A 19,483-nucleotide genomic window follows, 5' to 3' on the forward strand; every position below is an offset into this window, starting at 1 on the left:
GCTTTCATGACTGTCTCTTTAGTAAACAGAAAATTAGCATTTCTTACCCAACCTTGTTAATACTCATCTTGAAATTTTCCAATGAGATGTTTCTTTATTTCAAATCATGAGCTGTTTGTGCAACAAATTTAGCTTTGGCTCTAGAAGTGAAAAATACGTTCAGATGGTTAAGGCATCTATAATTCTTACAGAAAATTAGGCTAAATTAATGAACCTTGGTGAAAAAATACATATTGATATATTTTAGCTTTTGGGTTTTGGAATTAAGTAATAATTTACAGTTTTAATGGTGAAATAATCTGGTACATTTGCTAAATAAAAGCAAATTATATATAATAAATACATAAATTATCTTAATCTTTTAAACCTTTTTAAAATGAGGACTTTTCAAACCTGATCTTGAGAGTGGTGGTTTGGGGCTTTAAAAAGTAGTTATAGAGGTCTTTATATCAAACAACCTCAAGATTGCAAAGTAAAGCACTGAGAAATGCAAAATTCAAGTTGCTTTAAAAAAAAAAACAATTAGAAAAAATTCAGTCCTTTCCTGCAATTGCAGCATAATTTAATCTATGGCACAGACAAGAGACAATCTGTTGGATAGAACTTGTAATTTTTGCTCTGGGTTCTAGGAGCAGTGAAAACATACAGGCAGAAAGATGCTCTTCAAGGGAGGGATTTTTTTTCCCAATATCCAATCTTCACATCCTGTGCTGCAATTTGAGGTTATTTCCTCTCATCCTGTCCCCTGTGCAGAGCCACAAGGTCCCCCCTGAGCCTCCTTTTCTCCAGGCTGAGCCCCTTCCCAGCTCCCTCAGCTGCTCCAGACCCTTCCCCAATTGCTCCTAAGTACATGAAAAGCAATTTAAATTTAAAGATGTTGGAATTAAAACAGGTAGTAAAGCAGAAAAATGCATTGCTCACCTCTACAGATGCACACTGCTTAAAAAAAAAAAAAAAAAAAAAAAGAGGGTCATGGAAAAGAAAAGTGTCTTTTATCACCATGATGATGTTGTTGGATATTAAATTCCTGAATGAACTGAATTCTAAGAGTTCCAAACGTTCAATCTGCTCCAGGTTTTTAATTTCTGCTGTGAGTGTTGTGTGAAAAGGGCAGCTGCCTGTAATTTATGGGGCATATTTATGTGTGGCCTCCTCATGTGGAAGGATGGGCTCTCTGCAGAACAAGTTTCAGCCTTCCTGAGTTGAGAAAATGATGTTTTGCAGAGTGAGATAAAGAATGAATTTGTTTACTGTTACATGGTAATTTACAGTTAAATTGGAAACTGCTGTTATTTGATTGGAAGTTAATAAAATAGAATATTGCATACTCAAATGATCAGAAGAAACCAGAATTGAAACAAAGGAAACAGCTCTGTATCTCTTTCTTCTCTGAGCTTTTGAAAAGGCTTTTTAAATATTCCATGAAATTAAAAGAAGATAAATCTTGCTACCCTGATAATTGCTTGCTTTTACAAACAATGCAGGAATACTAAACCCAAGGGACTTGATGGGGAGAAAGATGGTAAATATGCAATTTTCCTTTTGTTTACTGCCTCTTTATTCATTTTCTTTGGTGTTTTGTACTTTCTGTTCTATTGATTAGCATAGTGTTGCTTTAGGGAGAGCACACTCTGTTCCTGCATTCCAGAGGTGGGAGGCTGGAATATGGGTGTGGGAGAAGACAGAAAGGAAGAATCAGCATAAAAAAATCTCTCCCACGAAGATAAATTGAGAACCATAAAATACTGAGGATTTAAAGGTTGGTGTAACCTTAATTATTCAAGGTGATTTAGAAGTCAAAGATTGCTGAGCAGGGAGGTGGAGGAATTTATAATGACAAAACTGAATTTATAATGGCAGGACCGAATTTATAATGACAGAATTTAATTTATTATGAGAGACCTGTGCCTGTGCAAGGAGCACACCTTGGATTTCACACCCTGGTGTATCCCACAGGAATTTATTTGCTCATGCTGCCCTTACAGATGTAAAACCATTCACCTGCTTTCCACAGTGGAATTTCCCATGCCATCTGCATTTCTAATCATGAAGGCACTAATTAGGTGTGAAAACACCTCAAAGCAGCTACCACTGATAAAATTCCTCTAATCAAATGGAGGATTTGATGGATCATTTGCTGTCATCTCTTGTTGTCACGTGTTGGTTGTTGTCCCATCCCACCCCCAAGCTACAGGTCCTTTTCTGCCTGTAGAATTTTGCACCTGATAATAAAAATATAAATAGAAAATTTGCAAATTGCTGACTGGAAGGATTCCACATTTCATGGATGTTACCTCCATTGCACCCACATTTTGCTATTAAAAAAAAAAAAAAAAATCAGCCTGTACTATTCAGTAAGATGTTTATTTGGTGTCAAGTAATGGAATTAATTTTTACAGGATATTTGGGTTTTGCTGCCTTTGTTTCAAGTAGAGAATTGGGATTTTTTCCCCCCAGACATCTAGAAATCTCAAAGTTTAGCTGTGTCTTAGATGGTTAGTCTGGTAGATAATATTTTCTTCTTTACTAAATTCCATGTCACTGCATTCCTGTGCTTGTTTTAGTGGGAATAGTTAAGAAATTTGACACATGGTGTGGGTGCCCTGTATGGATATTTCTATTTTCTGTACTTTTAAGCCTGCCTAGGTTGGTCATGTTTAAGTTCATCCACGTGCAAAGTCTCACCTAAGGTGCTCCTGTTAAATTCAGAACTCCTGATGCTGATTACAGAGACTTTTTAGTCATTTCATGTCATCTTTCACTACTCACAGTTTCACCTTATGGTTTTCAGCAGTTTGCAGAAGAATTCTGATAAAATGGGAGAGCATTCAAACAAGCAAACAGCTCATGTGGCTGCTTCAAATGGATACTCCCTACTGTAGACACAAAAAAATCAGTGTTTTAAATGCAGAAATATGTAAATACATAACAAGCATCATTTTGGTTCCTCCATAGTGCTGAACCTGGGATGTTTGCATCCTTCTGTTGAGATTCTCCACACATAAAGCCCTTTGTTGCTATTGGAGGTGCTTTAAGAATTGAAATACAAAGTTTTTCCTGATTTTGGTTTGTTCAGTTTATCAATAAGCATGAAGGTTGTGTTGCTATGAGGGGGAATAACTGGGAAAATGAAATACAATAACACTTCCTGAAGCCAGATGCAAGTTTCTATCAATGTTTTTATTTTTGCTTAAGGAAACAAAAACCACAAGCAATGAGGAAACCATCCTATTAAAGGTGACAGTCCCTTCTCCCTCTGCTTCAGCTGATATTTGGAAATTCTTGTTTTTACAAGTGAAACTGTGTTCAGCAGTGCTACTGAAAAGGCACAGAAGAGATCAGGTGTAATCACAGAGCAGAGATGAACTTCTTTCTTCTTTTTGGATAATCCAAGTCTATGTATTAAAATACACATTTTGATTTGGGAATTAAGAAACCAGGAGCAAGGTTGTAGAAGTTAAATACAAAACAGTAGTAAATATGCAAAATACAGGTGATAAGCAGAGCAGTGAGGCAAAAGGAAATAATATAAAAGTTGATTCTTAAAATGTAATTCTTTGTAATTCTTGGCTTCCCCTCAGCCCTGGGTGTAATGCACTGCCAGTCTAAGCAGGACAACAATGAGATGGTTGAATTTAATTACCAAAGCATCAAAAAGGAGATGGCACAGGGAGGCCTGATATCTGCATTAATATGTACTAACCAGGCTGTGCTTGAGGAAAATGAGGTCAAAAACAACATTGTGACATACAGTACTTCTTCAGTGAGAGGACTTCTCCCAGGTGGATGCATCCTCTTCCAGCACAGAGATTTCTGGAAGATCTCAAACAGTAACAGGAAAACTGAGATTACAGTACAGCTGCAAACACAGAGTGAGCCTTTGGTTGAGTACAGGGTGCACCTTGTGTGCAGGTATCAGGCATTTCACTGAGTTCCAGGAGAGATTTTATCTTTTTACCCTGCCATATCTATTCAGAAGTTGGTTAGGAACCACTGAGATGGAGCTGTTTGCACATTTCATTGATCTCTATCAGCACTCCTTAAAGAATAAATCAAAACTAAGAAACCTACATAGGACCAACAGAGCAGAATGATTCAAGTTCAGTGAAATATTACAAAAAAAAAAAAGGCTTCCTTTTTAGGAAAACTCAGCTATGGTAAAAATATCTACTACAGTGCACTGCACTGTAATAAATATTCAACATAAATTAATAATTTACAAGTACCTGAGCAAGTATACAGAGCACCATAGCACAGCACAGCACCAAAGGCAGTAGCTCAGAATTCTTAAAAATAACGCTGTTTTAAACATTAAAAATTCTAAGTATTGTCATAGAAATGAACTCCAGCTGGAGTTGAAAGATAGTGCAAACTTCTGTCTTCACTTTTTAAGATAAGGGTGTCAGGTTTTTTATTCATTTCACATCCGTGGTGTTGCTGCACCTGGATACCTGTGGTGGATGTTTGGGAACAGGTCTGTTGGAAAGAAAGAAAACAGCAAATTGTTACTTCATCTCTCCATTTCTTTGGGTGCTCATCAATTTTGTAGCTGATCAGACATGTCAATAATGTTACAGAATTCAAGGTGGTCTCCAAAAGTTTTAGGAGTCAGCTTGAAATGTTATTGATGTCAGAATATCTGACTGGATTGGACAGCCAGGAGTTTAAAGTTGATTTTTGCAAAAATATTAGGAGACTGTGTTGATTTTATTTTTAATGTTTCTGAGTATTTAAGTGTTTTACTGGTAGAATTCTTGTAGTACAAAATACAACTTTTATCTTCATTGGAGCTCCCTTTATTCACAGGAAACTGAGGAATATTGGGTAAGAAAACAGCATTGACTAAACCCATTAACATTGGGTGTAGTTATTTCACTTCCTGATTATTTTTTTTCAAATATATTCCATATTTTTGAAGTGCACAATTTCTATGCTTTTTGAATCTTTTGGAGATTATTTGCAGATGATGTTTCCTTGGGAAATGGGTGATCGGGAAATTGCTTTTATTGGTGGCTGATTTTAACAGCCTCCAGTTCTTAGCCTAACTCAGGTGGGGGGACTGAAAATTTATTATTTATTGGTTAGTTTTTGTAAATGTGCAGTCAAACCTTCACAGGTATTATAAATCCTCATATTCTGTGGGAGTCAGAGCAACTGACTGATGCACTCCCAGTGAGAGGCAGCGTGATAAATAAAATTAGAGATGGAAATTATGTTGGAAGTGGTTGCTGCAGCAATTCCTTGAGCCATTGTAGCCACATTGCTGCTGAAGTGCTAAAATCCATCTGTTAGAATTGATAGACATTTTTGGGACTGTCTAAAACAGAGGCCAGACAAAATGAATGAACTTTCAGTACATATAACTGCTTTTTATTCCCTCCATTTTGTCTAGATATATATATATATGTATATACATATAGATATATATACATATATACACATACATATATATATAGAGAGAGAGGGAGATATATAACTCTAGGTACATATATACATCTATCTATCTATCTATCTATCTATCTATCTATCTATCTATCTATCTATCTATCTATCTATCTCTATATATCTATATATCTATATCATCTATATCTATATCTATGTCTACATCATCTATATCTATATCTTCAAGTACATTTAGGGCAGACAAAGCCCCCAAGGGCTACACCCAAGAATGGATGGAGAGTCACAAAATTTTCATATTTTTCTAAATTTGCTCCATTTGCTTATTGGGAGTTAATCTTTCAATTATAGATTCAGGTAATGAAGTGATTTCTCCCCAGTTTGCTGTCCCCAAAACTCACTTTTGTTTATATTTCTCAGGGTCTGGAGGAGTGAGGTGCCCTTGACTCCCAGCCTGGAGAGGAACTGTGTGTGACCAGAACGGGAGAGCAGCAGCTCGCAGCGCACATGGAGTTTAGAGCTGTGCACTGAAAATTGCAGGGTGACAAGGAGATGACCAAGAGGATATTAGGAGATGTAAGGAAGGGAGGGAGAAGCTGAGGGGCAGCAGCAGGAGCAGACTCACCTGGCAGGGATGCTGTGGGACACTGCCCGGGGCTGTGCCCGACCCTGGCGCGCCCGGCCCAGCGGGTCAGCGGGGAGAGGCTTCCGAGGGGGGCTGGGCTTGGGGGGCTCCTGCAGGGAACACGAGCTGCTGTCAGTGCTCAGAGGGCACAGCAAGGCCTTCACTCAGCCACACAGCAGGTACAGGCAGGGGATCATGGGCTGGGTTGGGTTGGGAGGGAGCTTGAACGCGTCCAGTGCCACCCCTGCCGTGGCAGGGACACCTTCACTGTCCCGTGATGTCTGAGAGGCTGCCTGGAACAGAGGCTGGGCAGAGTTAAAGGAATAAAGTATTCCTTCAATAAGGAATAAAGCAGGGATTTATTAAAAGCCCTTCCAAGGATTCACCTTGGGCAGTACAAGAGCCTGGCCACCCATCCATCCACCCAAGATTCACCCTGAATCACAAGTTTCACACTTTTGTAAGTTTGGGTCCATTTCCATATCAGGGTTAATTGTCCAATTCCAGCTCCAGGTTCTGCAGTCCCACCCTCCCACATTGCTCTCTCATCTTCCCAGATTCTCTCCTCAATTTGCACTTTTTGGGCCTGAAGCTGCAGCAGTGTCCTTGGTTCTTGGATTGGAAAAGGATTGTTTTGTGTGACTGAGCTGTGAGAATTTGCTAACATTTTATATGGAGTTCAGAGTTATATATTAATGCAGTACAGAATCTGGAAAATATGAAATCTAAAACTTAGAATTTTTTAAAACTTAGCACCAGGGTGCTCCAAGCCCCATCCAACCTGGCCTTGGACACTTCCAGGAGGCAGACACAACCCTGGGCAAAACTGAGACCTCACCCCTCCTCACAATTTCCTTGTAACCTAAATCAAAGATATTTTTTAATCAGATAAATTTAAATGAGTAAAAAGTAACATATTTTTAATAAGCTGGCACTTACATTTTAAACCAAATATTTTCATGATTTTATGTCTTTTGATTCTTTAGAAGTGCAGGATGCATCTCTACTGGACTCAAAGCTTAATTGGTGGTAAATGAAAACAGCAAAGATTGAATACATGACTTTGTAGAAGCAGCGCTATAGAAAGGTGGGAATGCTTGACATCACTTTAAAATGGAAATTCAGATGACCACAAAACCAAACTGGCCCATTCTGGTTTGGATTGGGAGCATCTGTTGAACTCTTTTTTTTCAGAGCCACTGCTGTGCTTTCATTCTGTGGAATTAAAGGCTCCATTAATAAGGAACAGAAGTTCAGCTGCTGCCAGGCTGGGCCAGTGGCTGCTCTGGGTGGTCCCTGCAAACACAGAAACTTGGCTCCTTGATGGAGAGCTGGGACACATTAAGTGCCTTGCTCAGGGCACACAGAAACTCTCCAGCTCACCCCCAAACTCACTTCAGATCTTTCTACTACTGGAGCTACAGAGCTTTTCCCAATTCCTTGTTTTTAGTTTGCCATAAGTATCACTAGCAAAGTTAAAGGAAACAGGAAGGGCTTACAAGCATAATCTGATTAAAGATCCCTTGAAAGATGTGATCCAAACAAGCAATCAGAGCATTAATTGCTCCTGAGTAAAGTCCAACATTTCATCATTTGTTTTGAGTATTCCTTTTTTTTTGGCAAATATTTGCTCTTTCAAGAAGAAAATGCAGATTGATTACCCACAGGCATTTTGATAAGGAAGAAAATACATGAGCTTAAGTAAATCTCATGTATAATAAGTTCAAATTCGTCAAAAACTGTGTTTTAAAGTTGCACATTCTGTTAATTTTCTGCATAACAAATACTAGTATTGATGGGTGCAGAGGCCCAATGCCTGATTTATTTATTCACTCATTTCCCACTCAAAATGTCCTCAAGTTAAAATATCCTTAAAGAGGAAGCAGCCAAGTGTGCTGACAGAAAGTGCAATGTGGCAAGCTGGTAGGAAAGGGTAAATGAAAGAAAAAAATTAAAAAGGGAGGGAATTCTGATTAAAAATAGAGATGGAGAATAAATGATGGCAGAGATGAAGCAAAATGGAGCAGCACTTGATAGGAAGAAAATGCCACCAGGAACACACAGCCTTAGGAACAGAGGAGAAGCTGTTTGAAGAAATAAATCCCATCCCCCAGACTGATTACAGGAGGGTCTTCTCTATTCTTCCTGTGCCACAGGAGAATCCAAACTTGGTGTGCTAACTTGTGTGGGGCCTTGCAGAGCCTTTGATGTGCTGGGAATGTGCAGCACAGCTCACAGCACCACCACAGCTCTGCTTCCCTCTTTCCTCTTCCTCCCTTCTCCATTCTTCCCCTACAAAGCTTCAGCCCTACACCACAAACAGTTTATAGATTAATTTCTTTGTCCATTTTATACCCACAACCTGGCATTTAATGCATTCAGGCTCTGCTTGTGGAAGTGTTGTTTTAAATGTTGGAATGAAAAACACAGTTCTCATACTGAGCAGCTCCAAAGACAGCAAGTGCAAGAAATTTCAGGGTTTTTTTCCCTGATTTTTAAAGAAGCATCTGAAAGCCTTCTGTGTGTACAGCCAGACTGAGGTCTCACAGGAGAGATATTCCCAGGATAACTGTGGCAGAAGGAGCAGGAGCTGAGCTGAGCTCAGTTTTACTCAGTTTTACTGAGGGAAAAGTAAAACCACAAAGTTCTCTTTCCTGGCATCAGGATCAGCTGTAAAATATGAGATATATTTTGGTAATAAGAGGATGAGAGTGTCAGAGGCAGCAACTGAATGCTAAAAGTAACAAAATCAAGGGGAAGAGACCAAATCCATGGACTGAACCCACAGTCAGGAAAAACCTGCACTGTTCCCTTGATTCACCTGGGGCTCCGTTGATTTATACTGGCTGTGAATCTGCCCCATAAATAAAGACTGTTTGTCTTGCAAGAGCATCTGAAAGAAGGAAAAGCTGTTTTTCAGTCAAGAGATAATTAAATATTAAACTTGGCAAGAGCTAATTTGCTGAGGATCTTCTCTTTGGTTGATTGGTTTGGTTTATTTTGTGTTGTCTTTGTTTTTTAACTATTTTGCTTACAACTGAAAGGAAATTCTGTATAATTTATAACACCATCCTGCAGCACTGAGCATCTGGGTGACATCCTGAATGTAGAAATGATTTTTAAAGTCCTTCCTCTTGCTGACCTTCTGGATGTTCTTCTAAGAGAGAGCTGAAGCAATACATGAAGTAGCATCTATATTTATTATCTCAAACTATTCTTAAGCTAATTTACTACTTCCAAGCTTTGAGGAGAAAAAAATAACTTAAGAATGAAATATTTTCTCCCCACACAGTGTTTTTTGGGTCCCTTTGATATAAAAAGTAGCTGTTTCTGAGAATATTGATGCTATGATATAATCTTGAAAGAAACTTTGCTCTTTCTTTAGGCTGCCATGAGCTGATCCCCTGTTTGTCCTACTTGTGTTCTGTGCAGAGACTGAAAATGGTGATATTTTGCTTGATGAAGGAACTGTCACAATTAATTTGAGCTGCCAAGCTGAAAAGCTTTTTGGCAGTTTCACATCTGTCAGTCTTTGCTAATGATAGTGCTGCAGGTCTGGTATTCCACCTGGCACTTTGGCTGGGATTTGGAGCACAGGGATTTAGGAACATGATTTTTAGGGGAGCCCTGGGCTGCTGTGATGTGCACTGGGGCTGGGGCAGGTGCAGCATCAGAGTGAGAAATAGTTACTTTCCCTTTCCTTGGAAAGCATTTTCTCCATCCACATTCTGCTTCAGAATTGCACTTAAAATCTTCCCTTTGACCACTGTGAATTGTGCAGAATGTTAGAGAAAACAAGAAAATGAACAATGAAACCACTGGAGCTAAAGACAAGCAACAGGAATCAATACTGCTTCTGATTCCCTCCAAAATTTATTTTAGAAAGAATCAGCTTTTCTTACACCCCTGGAAAATAAAATGATTGGAAACGTGGGAAAGGGAAGACAAAAAAGGCAATAAAACACAGGTTGCACTTATAAAAGCTGGTCTAACCTGAGTGATATAATGTTCAGACTTAGAAAAAATCAAATCTAGATACACTTTTTGCTGCCACAATGAGCAGGGACACCTTCCACTATCTCAGGCTACTCCAAGCCCTGTCCAACCTGGCCTTGGACAATTCCACAGATCCAGCCACAGCCTCTCTGGGCAATCTGACAACTTTTCTGGGCAGCCTCCCTCATCCCTGCTTGTTTCTGACATTTTTCCAGTCCCTTTTCAAAGCCCTGCACTCCAGCACTGTCTCAGAGCTGTCTCCTCCTATCCATCACCAGGAAAGGGTTTTGGAGCAGCTCTCAGGGCTCATGCAGGTGAGTGCCTGGTGTTAACAACATTCACTTCATTTTAACCTCCTACCATACCCAGAACAGCACCACAGCTGCAGAACAAGAATTGCTGTTTGCCTGGGTGCTTTGCATAGAAATAGTCACTCCACAAGTGCCACCAAAAAGTAGCAGCCAGTGACAAGAAAAGGCACTATTTAATACAGATATTGCACAGGCAACTTCATCTACCCTATAGCCCTGAGATGCACCTTAGTCAAAAATAAAAAATATAAAATATTTACCATTTCCATTTAAACATTGCAATGAAAGGAGTGTTTACATGAAATAGAGATTTGTCTGGAAAACCAGACTGTGGTTCCTGCAGCCCTTGGCAGGGCACCAGCACATCAGGCTGAGGCACCTTTTGCTCTTGCACATCACATCTGCAACATGACTCCCTAAACTCTCTCTCTTTGTTTGGCACCTCACCAACAAACCATGGAGCTCCCCTCTGGTTCAGCAGCTGGAGAGATCAGCCTGTGTTTGTTCTGTTGTCTTTTGAGTGGTGAAGGCAGATTTCAGGTTCCTAAATTTTAGGATGACAGCCCCACTTGCCACAAAGCAATTTTTCCACAGCACAGTTCTAAACTCACACAAAGTATAAAGGAAATACTGTGGGAGGAGGGCAGCAGGAAAGATGAGAAAACATTTCTCCAGACGCTCACCGAGTAAATATTAAATAGAAGAGACTCAGTGCTTACCTGGGAGATCCTCAGGGAAGGGTGAGCTGGCAGGGGTCTCTCAGGGCCAGCCTGGTGGGCTGGCAGCTGGGGCAGGGGGGGCAGGACTCGCTGGGGTGTTCTCAGAGGGGGCAGCTGCTGTGCTCTCAGGGGGTTGCTGATGTGGATGATCTGGTAGGGCAGCGGCCGCCTCGGCGCCTGGCTCTGGGAAAACACCCACCCAAGCCAGAACCTCAAGAGCTGCACACAATCACAGGGGCTTTGGTTTGAAGGCATCTCAAGCACCACCTTATTCCAGCCCCCTGCCAACTAGACCAGGTTGCTCCAAGCTCCCTCAAGCCTGGCCTATTGCTACTTTAAAATCCAGGTTAGTCCCTTGGTTTTCTCTCCTAGAGACAAAACTGTTTATTTCAGCACTGGACATCTCCACCTGTCTTCAAGGTGGAAGCCATAAATGAATTTTGAAGCCTACATCCTCTCCCATTTACTTAATGATTGTCCTACATGATATTAAGTTCATGTAATTATTGTATTATAATAAATCACTTAATTCAGATCCAAAATACACGAGACTTTTTTTTTTTTTTTTTTTTTTTCCCCCACTTCTTAAAAAGAATTGTTTAGAGACTCACTTTTTGTATGGTTGTGTTTTGTGGCTTCGTGATGAGGTTTTTACTAACACATGAGGGATGAACATGATTTGGCTCAGATGAACTGGAAGGTCTTGCTGGGCTTACAGACCTGCAATACAAATATTTAATTGTTGAACAAAACGTTCTGCTTTGTAACATTTCCTTAAACAGGAGCCTCTTTTCAGAATGGGATTTGGCAAGGGCTTTCTGCCTGGTTATAGTAAACAAGGAAAGTAAAAATTGTCTAGCACTCCTGCAAGAATAAAAATAAATATTGATTTTTTAGAAACCAGTAGTCTGTTAAATTAGCTTCTGCAATCTGTGGAAATGCAGCTTTGTAACACCCAGGAGACTATTCTAATGAATCTAACATTTAAACAGTAATGACCTCAAATAGGAAAGTTTCAGCTCACTCAACTGAGTTTAGATAAAAGGCCACACAGTGTAATGAAACTGTTTCAGGCAAATGAAAATAAAAGCAATACTTCCATTGCTGCTTAATTTTTCATCGCAAAAGGAAAGAGGGATATATTCAAACCAATATCTGCAATTATTTACTGCCTATCAATGAAATTAAACCATCCCAGGGAAAACACTGCTGTTATTGGTGAATATTTTTTGTCAAGGCTGGCTCTTTCTAATACATTCACAGTGATGAGAATTGCTGTGTTTACTGCTTCCTCTCCTTAATACCTATTGGAATATTATTAGGGAAAATGGGCATACCTTAATTTCTCTATTGTTGTCTTCTTGCTTGTAAACAACCACCTCATGAAACTCTTCCTTTTGAGGTACATGATTGATCCAGCAAAGATAAGGCACAGGATGGTTATCAACACTCCTATGGTCAAACTCTTATTGTCTGCAAAAAATCACATGGAGTTAATTCTTCCAAGGGCCTGCTCAGTGCCTGACCAGAGTTTCTTTACTGTTTTCAAAAAACAAAGACCTTTCAGTAATGAAGCCATGATGGGGAGCTTTGTCATGGAAATACTATGATGTCATAAATGCAGTTTTGCCCCTGCTGCAGCATCTGGGATGCAGAGAAGAGAATCCATTTTGGTTTAGAATAGCATTGCTCATATGAAAACAGACATTATTCCCCATCCAGATCCAGTTTATACATGTACTTGTGAGGAGACTGCTTGTCCTGTCAAGTCCTCAGACATAAACCAGAAACATCTCATTGAGGACACTAATGTTCCAACACTTTGGGGAAAAATTGGCACAAAATAATCAAACCCTGTAAAATTAACAATGTGTAGAAATAATTCTTTCTGAGTTTGACCAATTTTCACTCATTACCCTGGAAAAAAAAACAGGTGAATTCCCACTGACCTGCCTGCCTGATGGGCCCACTGTCCACGCTGCCCCCAAACCCTGGCTTGTCACAGAAGGGGGGGGCCCACTCAGCCTCACAGTGACAGTTCTTTTTGTTGTTGCAGACCTGCAAAACAAGACAAATGGCTTAAACATAAAAAACATCCCAGAGCAGCCCTGGCTGATAAGGGCTTCTAATCAGCCAGTGACACATCAGAGAGGAATAAAACTTGGAGAAGAAAGGAGGTGTACTGATAGCTGCCTATTGCACACTGAGGTGGCAAAGAGCAGCTCGCCACGGAGTGAGAGGGATCCTAAAAACCATTATTTCTTTGGCAGCTAATCGTTGGAGTTGCCCCAGCTGACAATATCAATAATATGAGGATAATCAGACATCTCTTAAGTCTTGTTCTCTCCTTGCTTCCAGCAGCAGCAGCATTATGTGCTTGGTAAGTTCTGCTGCTCCTGCCTGCACAAAGAGCTTTTCCCTGAGCACTCCTCTCCACCAAAGACTTGCACTGGGCCCAGGAAGGAATTCCCTTGGCTCCATGATGAACCAGCTGCTGGAGAAACCTGTGGAACTGGGATCAGGGCTGAGGAGACCCTCAGGGACTCTGCTATGTCACCTGCCCTGTCTGTAGGGACAGTGCTCTGTGCTGGGGTGGTTTAACCTGAGTGAGGGAGCAGCTTGGGGGTCTGATCTGTCCAGAGCTCATCACTCACACAGTGATCCTGCTGCACAGGGGAGAAGGGCCAGGACACCCAGGGCTTTTCCATCAGGACACCCATGGCATTGCCCTCAGGAGGTCCCACAGTCCAAACTCTCACTATTTCCTTTTGCTTCTCCTCAAGCAGTAGATATAAGTGGTGAATACAGAGCTTAAAGTCCCGTGTGGAATAGACAGAACCATGGAGTCACAGAATTGTTCACATTAGAAAAGTTCTCTAAGATCTTCAACCATTCCCAAAAACAGACAAGACCACCCATGTCCCCAAGTGCCACCACATCCACATGGATTTTAAATCCCTCCAGGGATGGGGACTCCAGCACTGCCCTGAGCAGCTGTGCCAGGGCTGGACAGACTTTCCCATGAAGGAATTTTCCCAAATATCCACCCTGAGCATCCCCTGATCAGTCTGAGGCTGTTCCCTCTCCTCCTGTCCCTGTTTCCTGGAGCAGATCCCAAATCCCCCCAGCTGTCCCCTCCTGTCAGGCACTGTGCTGCCTGTGTCTGCAGAGCACTCAAATATTCACAGAGCTCAGCCTAGCTGTGGTCATGTAAAATTAAAAAAAAACCAACAAAACACCAATACTTTTCAAAGACGGCAAAATAATTAAACATATACTTTGTTAAGCATTATTTTTTAAATTAAAGCGCTGCAGGAATTCTCATTTCCAATTCCATGAGGTCAGTTTTGCCACTGAGGAGTCACCAGAGGTTCTTGCTTTGTACAGACATAAAAAATGCCAGTCCAAGCCTCTGCTCATTCCAGCTCAATGATAAGAGGCAGCACCATCAACACTGCTCAGTTTTGCAAATTCAGGGTGATAAAATAAGTTAAAGCAAGTTAAAATCCTTCCTCAGAGAGGACAGAGAGTTTCTGTGGATCTTCCAATGTGGCTGCCACAGCTTTTCAGAGAAACAAACAGCTCATCAGCACCTCAAGGTTAATAAGGCAAAGCCTGACATAATTAACATTATCATCATATAAACTGAGTTTCAAACCACTGATATTAAATGATATCATCACATTTTTCATTCTGTGCCACTTTCATGCAACAAAACTCATCAATGTGGTTTTATTTTATTTTAATGTTTTTTGAAATGCTGTTTCATTTGCCTCTAAATCCAAATGCTTCCAATGTTCAATTCAAAAATTTTAACTTCCTTGTATCTATGGAGAAACTGCATTTTTGATTTTTAATGGGAATTCTTCATAATGGAGGGTTAGACTTCAAATTGCTTTGAGGATTACAAGATTCCTTTGCATCACAGGCTGTCAATTAAGAACAAGATAATTACTGCCTGATAAATATTTCTTTGTCAAATAAAAACAATTTCATATAAGGGACAGCGAAAATGGAAATATGTAATAAAAATGTATTGCAGTGACTCTGACTATTGCAGGCAATTATAGATCCCAAAGCCATTACAGAAAGTGATTTCTTGTCCAGTGGTTATTGAGGGATTGTAAAAGAATGTTTTCCCAGGATGCTTACCCCACGTCCATGGCACTTGGTGGCACATTTATGGACTCCAAAAACACTGGTGTTCTGGCACCGGCGGTTCAGGCAAATCTGCAAAATAAAAATAAAAGATATTTAACAGGGACAGAGCTGCTGGGGCTGCCAGGGCATCATATCCCTTCTTTCAGCAGTTAAATATCTCCCAACATGCAAATATATTGAATTATATGGACACAAAGAAACAGCAGGATTGGATATCTTCTTCTTATTTTTGTTTTTAAGTCTTTGAAACCCAAATCTGAGCAAGCTGAATTCTGTTCTCCTGGCCAGCCCTGGTTTCACACACACTTTGTAGTGCTGAAATGCTGAGTTTGTGCAAGCAAACTCTCACAGTTCCACTCAAGTAGAACTAGTGGGGAGATCTTAGAGTTTGGGAGGTTTTTAAGCCAATTTAAAAATCAGTAATTTGCTTTTTTTTTTTTTTTTCAGGACTAAGAGTGCACTGAGCAGGATTCCTTCAGGTTCCTGCTCTGCCTTTGTGTCTTCACCACAGCAGATGATTCCTTGAGCAAAACTTTGGATCCCATGGTGTAAATGATCAGAGTTTTGTTTATATCAGTAGTGAAATATTTTTAATTCTAGTACAGAACCTGGACCCAGGGCAGGTGAATATTTAAGTGAGGTCATTGATTTTTATGGGCTCATTATTGTTTTCCAGGAAAACCAAGACATTTCCAAGTTTTTCCAAGTTAAACGATTTTTTTTGGTGTCAAATATAAACCAGCCTTTTTAATATTTGATATTTATAGGAAATTGAAGTAAACAAATAGCATATGCACAGGAATAAAATTCAAATATTTTTTGTTTTCCAGTCATTGCAGATAAACTTTACTCTGCCAATGGAGCTGAAAATTGAGGTTAAGCAAGATTAGTGCTGAGTAATAACAACATCAAACAACCACACAACTGATGAGCATGTTAATAATGAGAAGTTACCCTACTCTAAACTGAAAAAAGAAGAAATTAGGACTGGAATAACTGTTCCTATGCTATGTTGATAACAAAAAAGGTGAAAAAGCCCCACACTGCACATTTTTGCTCATGTTTAACTGCAGTGCAGTTCAGTAGTACTAAAGTCAGTCACAATAATTAGCATTAAGCTGGGAATAGTGTTGAAGGAGGCGACAGGGCTGCTTAATCAGGGCACTTATCCCCTGGGGAGAAGGAAAAATGGAAAGGAAATTAGAGTGAATTGGCATCAACATGCAGGCAAGGAGAGAATATGGTCTGATTACAGCACTATTCACAATTCAAATATTCACAGTGCAGCAGCTCCCAGAATTCTGATCACATTAAAATGGCTGCGTTTCAAATTGTGCATCTCCAGTTGAGAAAACCCAAGAATATTTAAATTCATATTCTTAATCCATAATACAAATGCACTAATGTCCTCAAAGTAAAACATACAATTTCAGAAGTATTAGCCTGCGTATTCTATAGTGTGGATGTGTATGATTAGATAGATTAGAAAGATTAAATACTCATTAGTAAAACATAATGGGGTGCTTTCTCAGTGCTTTGAAAAGACTTTTTAGAACAGATTGACTTAGAAATGTTGTAAGGGCTGTTTTCCTGTAACAGAGCTGTGGTTTCACTGGGGATGGATTTCAGACCTGTTCCCAGCACAGTGAGATAATCCAGTGTAATTCAAAAGCATTCAGAAATTCAGAGGCTTACTTGAATTTACCACAAATTATCAAAACACTTGTTTTTTACTCCTTTTTGCAAGCAATCCACTGAGGCTATGGAAACCTCCTTCATTTCAATAGCTCTTGGACTCCCATTCCTCCTCCCCCTGGAAACTCATGGCTGCATCCCATCTTTCTCAGTTGCTTTCCTCACAAAAGAAAAACTTAGAATGAGACAGCCATGGAAATCTGGGCTGCATTCACAGTGGATAATTCACAAAGTTTGCAAAACACATTTGCAAAAATCAGTTTTGGTGGCTGAGCATCAATGGGTTTATAGTTTTCAAAGAGTGCATACAGAGATAAGTTTTCCTGCATGAAAAAAAAAAAAAAAGAAGTGGGGAACCATAATCAGAAGATAAAATACATTTTGAAACCTAAAGTGAAGTTAATGACAATTTTGCAATGTTAGAGATGCTGGGAAAGGGAATACATTGAACTCAAAAATTCATTAATAAGCCTGTAATGTATAATACTGTACTTATTTTGCAGAAAGCCTCCATGGGCAGATATTTGGGACTGTCTTCAAAAATCAGTCATAAACTTCAGCAACTTGCATTGCACAGAATCCCAAGATGGTTTGGGTTGGAAGGGACTTTAAAGCTGCTCTATTTCCAACCCCCTGCCATGGCAGGCACACCTTCCACCAGCTCAGGTGCACAGATTTGCATCTGAAAATTTATAATCCAGAACAGTGGCCAGAAGGAAGTAAAATCCATCTCAGTCTGAGCATGAGAAGCAATTATTTTGTGGGGGGAGAAAAAAAAAAAAAAAGAAACAAAGAATAAAGAAGCACAAAACACTAGCAGAACAATGGTAGTGGTGTTCCCCTTGTCTGGGAATATTCCAGAATTTTACCTTTCCATCTTCACACTTGGTTCCTGCCAGCACCAGCCCAGGGTCGGGCATATCATCCCCCAAATACACGTGGGTGCCACGGCACAGGATCTTCCCCCCCTCCTGGAGTGGGATGTTGGTTTCTATGGAAACAGCATTGGTACCAATCACGGGTCTGTTTGCTCCTCCTTGGCACTGGATTTTTCCACACTTGGCATCCCTGATGGGAACAAACACAACCAAAGAGCAGGTGAGGCACTCCCAGTGCCCTGCCCCAGCCCCTGGTGCTGTGTTGGCAGGGACAGCCCCTACCTGGGTTCACATTTGGCAAAGGAGCTCTTGGAGTCCTTCCCGCAGTTGCCGTAAGGGTCTCCGGCAGAATTGACTCTCTCAAAGCAGATCCCAGGAGCGGGTTTTGCACCTGAAACAAAACCTAATCAGAACTTTCATCTCATACAAGGTGTTTTTAATAATTTCCTTTGAGCTCTGCTGGTGCTTTAGGGGAAGGGGGGATGTGAGCTGCATGTTGATGAGACCCAACAAAACAGCGGTGCTGGATCCGCATGCTAATGGCAGGGTTTGGATGTGTGGGATTGCCAGGGCTGTTTGTCTCTCCTGGCAGTGCTGAGCACCAGACAATGCAAACTCCTTCCCTTCCAGGATTTCTCAAGGTGATAGCCCTCTTGCCAGTCCTCCTAGGACATAAACATTTCTAGCAAATACCAGACAAAGGCCAGCTGGAAAGTTAACTCCCTTCTTTTGCAGGAGTTCATGCTCTAGTGAGATCCCAAAGAAAATTCTTCTCAAGAAAGGCCTGTTTGATTGCAATTGAGAACAAGACAGCAGAAAAAAATCCAGTTGTAAACTGGGTATAAAGATATGAGGACCTAAGATGGTAAAGGGAAATGTGCTGCTATTAACTCAGGCTGAAGTGGAGGGGAAAGGAACCCATCCCACCTTAACCCTCAGGACATCCACTCCTGAGAGGAAGGACTGACATGGAACAAGGGACACTTCTGCCATGGTGGTAGAAATGGGAATCTGGGTGTTCAGGCAGCATCTGGTTCTTATCCGCTGTAGTCTTTTCTGATAGAACTTCCCTGGTGGGAGTAGGGCTGGAGAAGCTTGTGCAGGCAGATTATTCATCCCTGCACTTCACAAGTTCAAGGGTACTATTAGAGCACCTCTTCTAAGGTTTTATACACACAATCTCCTGCTCATTTCCCTCCAGATTATAACCAAATATAGAATATCTGGGGGAAGATCCATCTGTTCACCTGGAATGTTGAAGAGGTGAAGGATCTGCTTCCCTGGTTTGACTGCTGCAGCAGTTCATTAGTCTGTGTATTGGAATTTAATCCCTTTGTTCTACAGTGAAGTGTGGCTTTCATTTCCAGCCAATAATTGCTGCTTCTTTCAAGATTAAGAGGCCCTTTGTTAGGGTTCTTTACTACTCTGTATTTTCTTTCCATGAAAATAATTAACAGCATCATCAAGTCACTACCACCACTTCAACTTCTCCAACAGGGAGACTGGGTTTGGGCAGAAAAGGAGCAGAGGAGAAACTCTGGCTAAAACTCTGATCAGAGACCTGCTAGCTGCATTTCTTTTTGTGCTTTTGACAGATCAGCCAAAAGAAAGCAAAAAGAACTTGGCAGCAAGTGATGTGATAGCCCAAAGGCTGAGAATATCCCATTTCTACAGTGCTCCTGATCTTTAGCAGAGACA

General features: G+C 40.6%; 1 protein-coding gene across 2 annotated transcripts in view; it reads right to left on the reverse strand.

The window, feature by feature from the left end:
• Positions 1-3,159: 3,159 nt before the first annotated feature.
• Positions 3,160-19,483, reverse strand: part of ADAM12 (ADAM metallopeptidase domain 12) — a 166,532-nt gene continuing 150,208 nt past the window's right edge. For both annotated transcript variants that reach the window (XM_079312236.1, XM_079312237.1), the window contains exons 15-23: positions 18,068-18,176; positions 17,777-17,975; positions 15,204-15,281; positions 13,001-13,109; positions 12,389-12,524; positions 11,663-11,771; positions 11,052-11,234; positions 6,026-6,135; positions 3,160-4,476 (exon numbers count right to left, since the gene is read on the reverse strand). In XM_079312236.1, the coding sequence (XP_079168362.1) occupies positions 4,416-4,476; positions 6,026-6,135; positions 11,052-11,234; positions 11,663-11,771; positions 12,389-12,524; positions 13,001-13,109; positions 15,204-15,281; positions 17,777-17,975; positions 18,068-18,176 (1,094 nt within the window). In that variant the 3' untranslated portion in view covers positions 3,160-4,415. The remainder of the gene's footprint in view (positions 4,477-6,025; positions 6,136-11,051; positions 11,235-11,662; positions 11,772-12,388; positions 12,525-13,000; positions 13,110-15,203; positions 15,282-17,776; positions 17,976-18,067; positions 18,177-19,483) is intronic.

Source organism: Erithacus rubecula (genome assembly GCF_903797595.1).
Source record: "Erithacus rubecula genome assembly, chromosome: 9".
NCBI lineage: Eukaryota > Metazoa > Chordata > Aves > Passeriformes > Muscicapidae > Erithacus > Erithacus rubecula.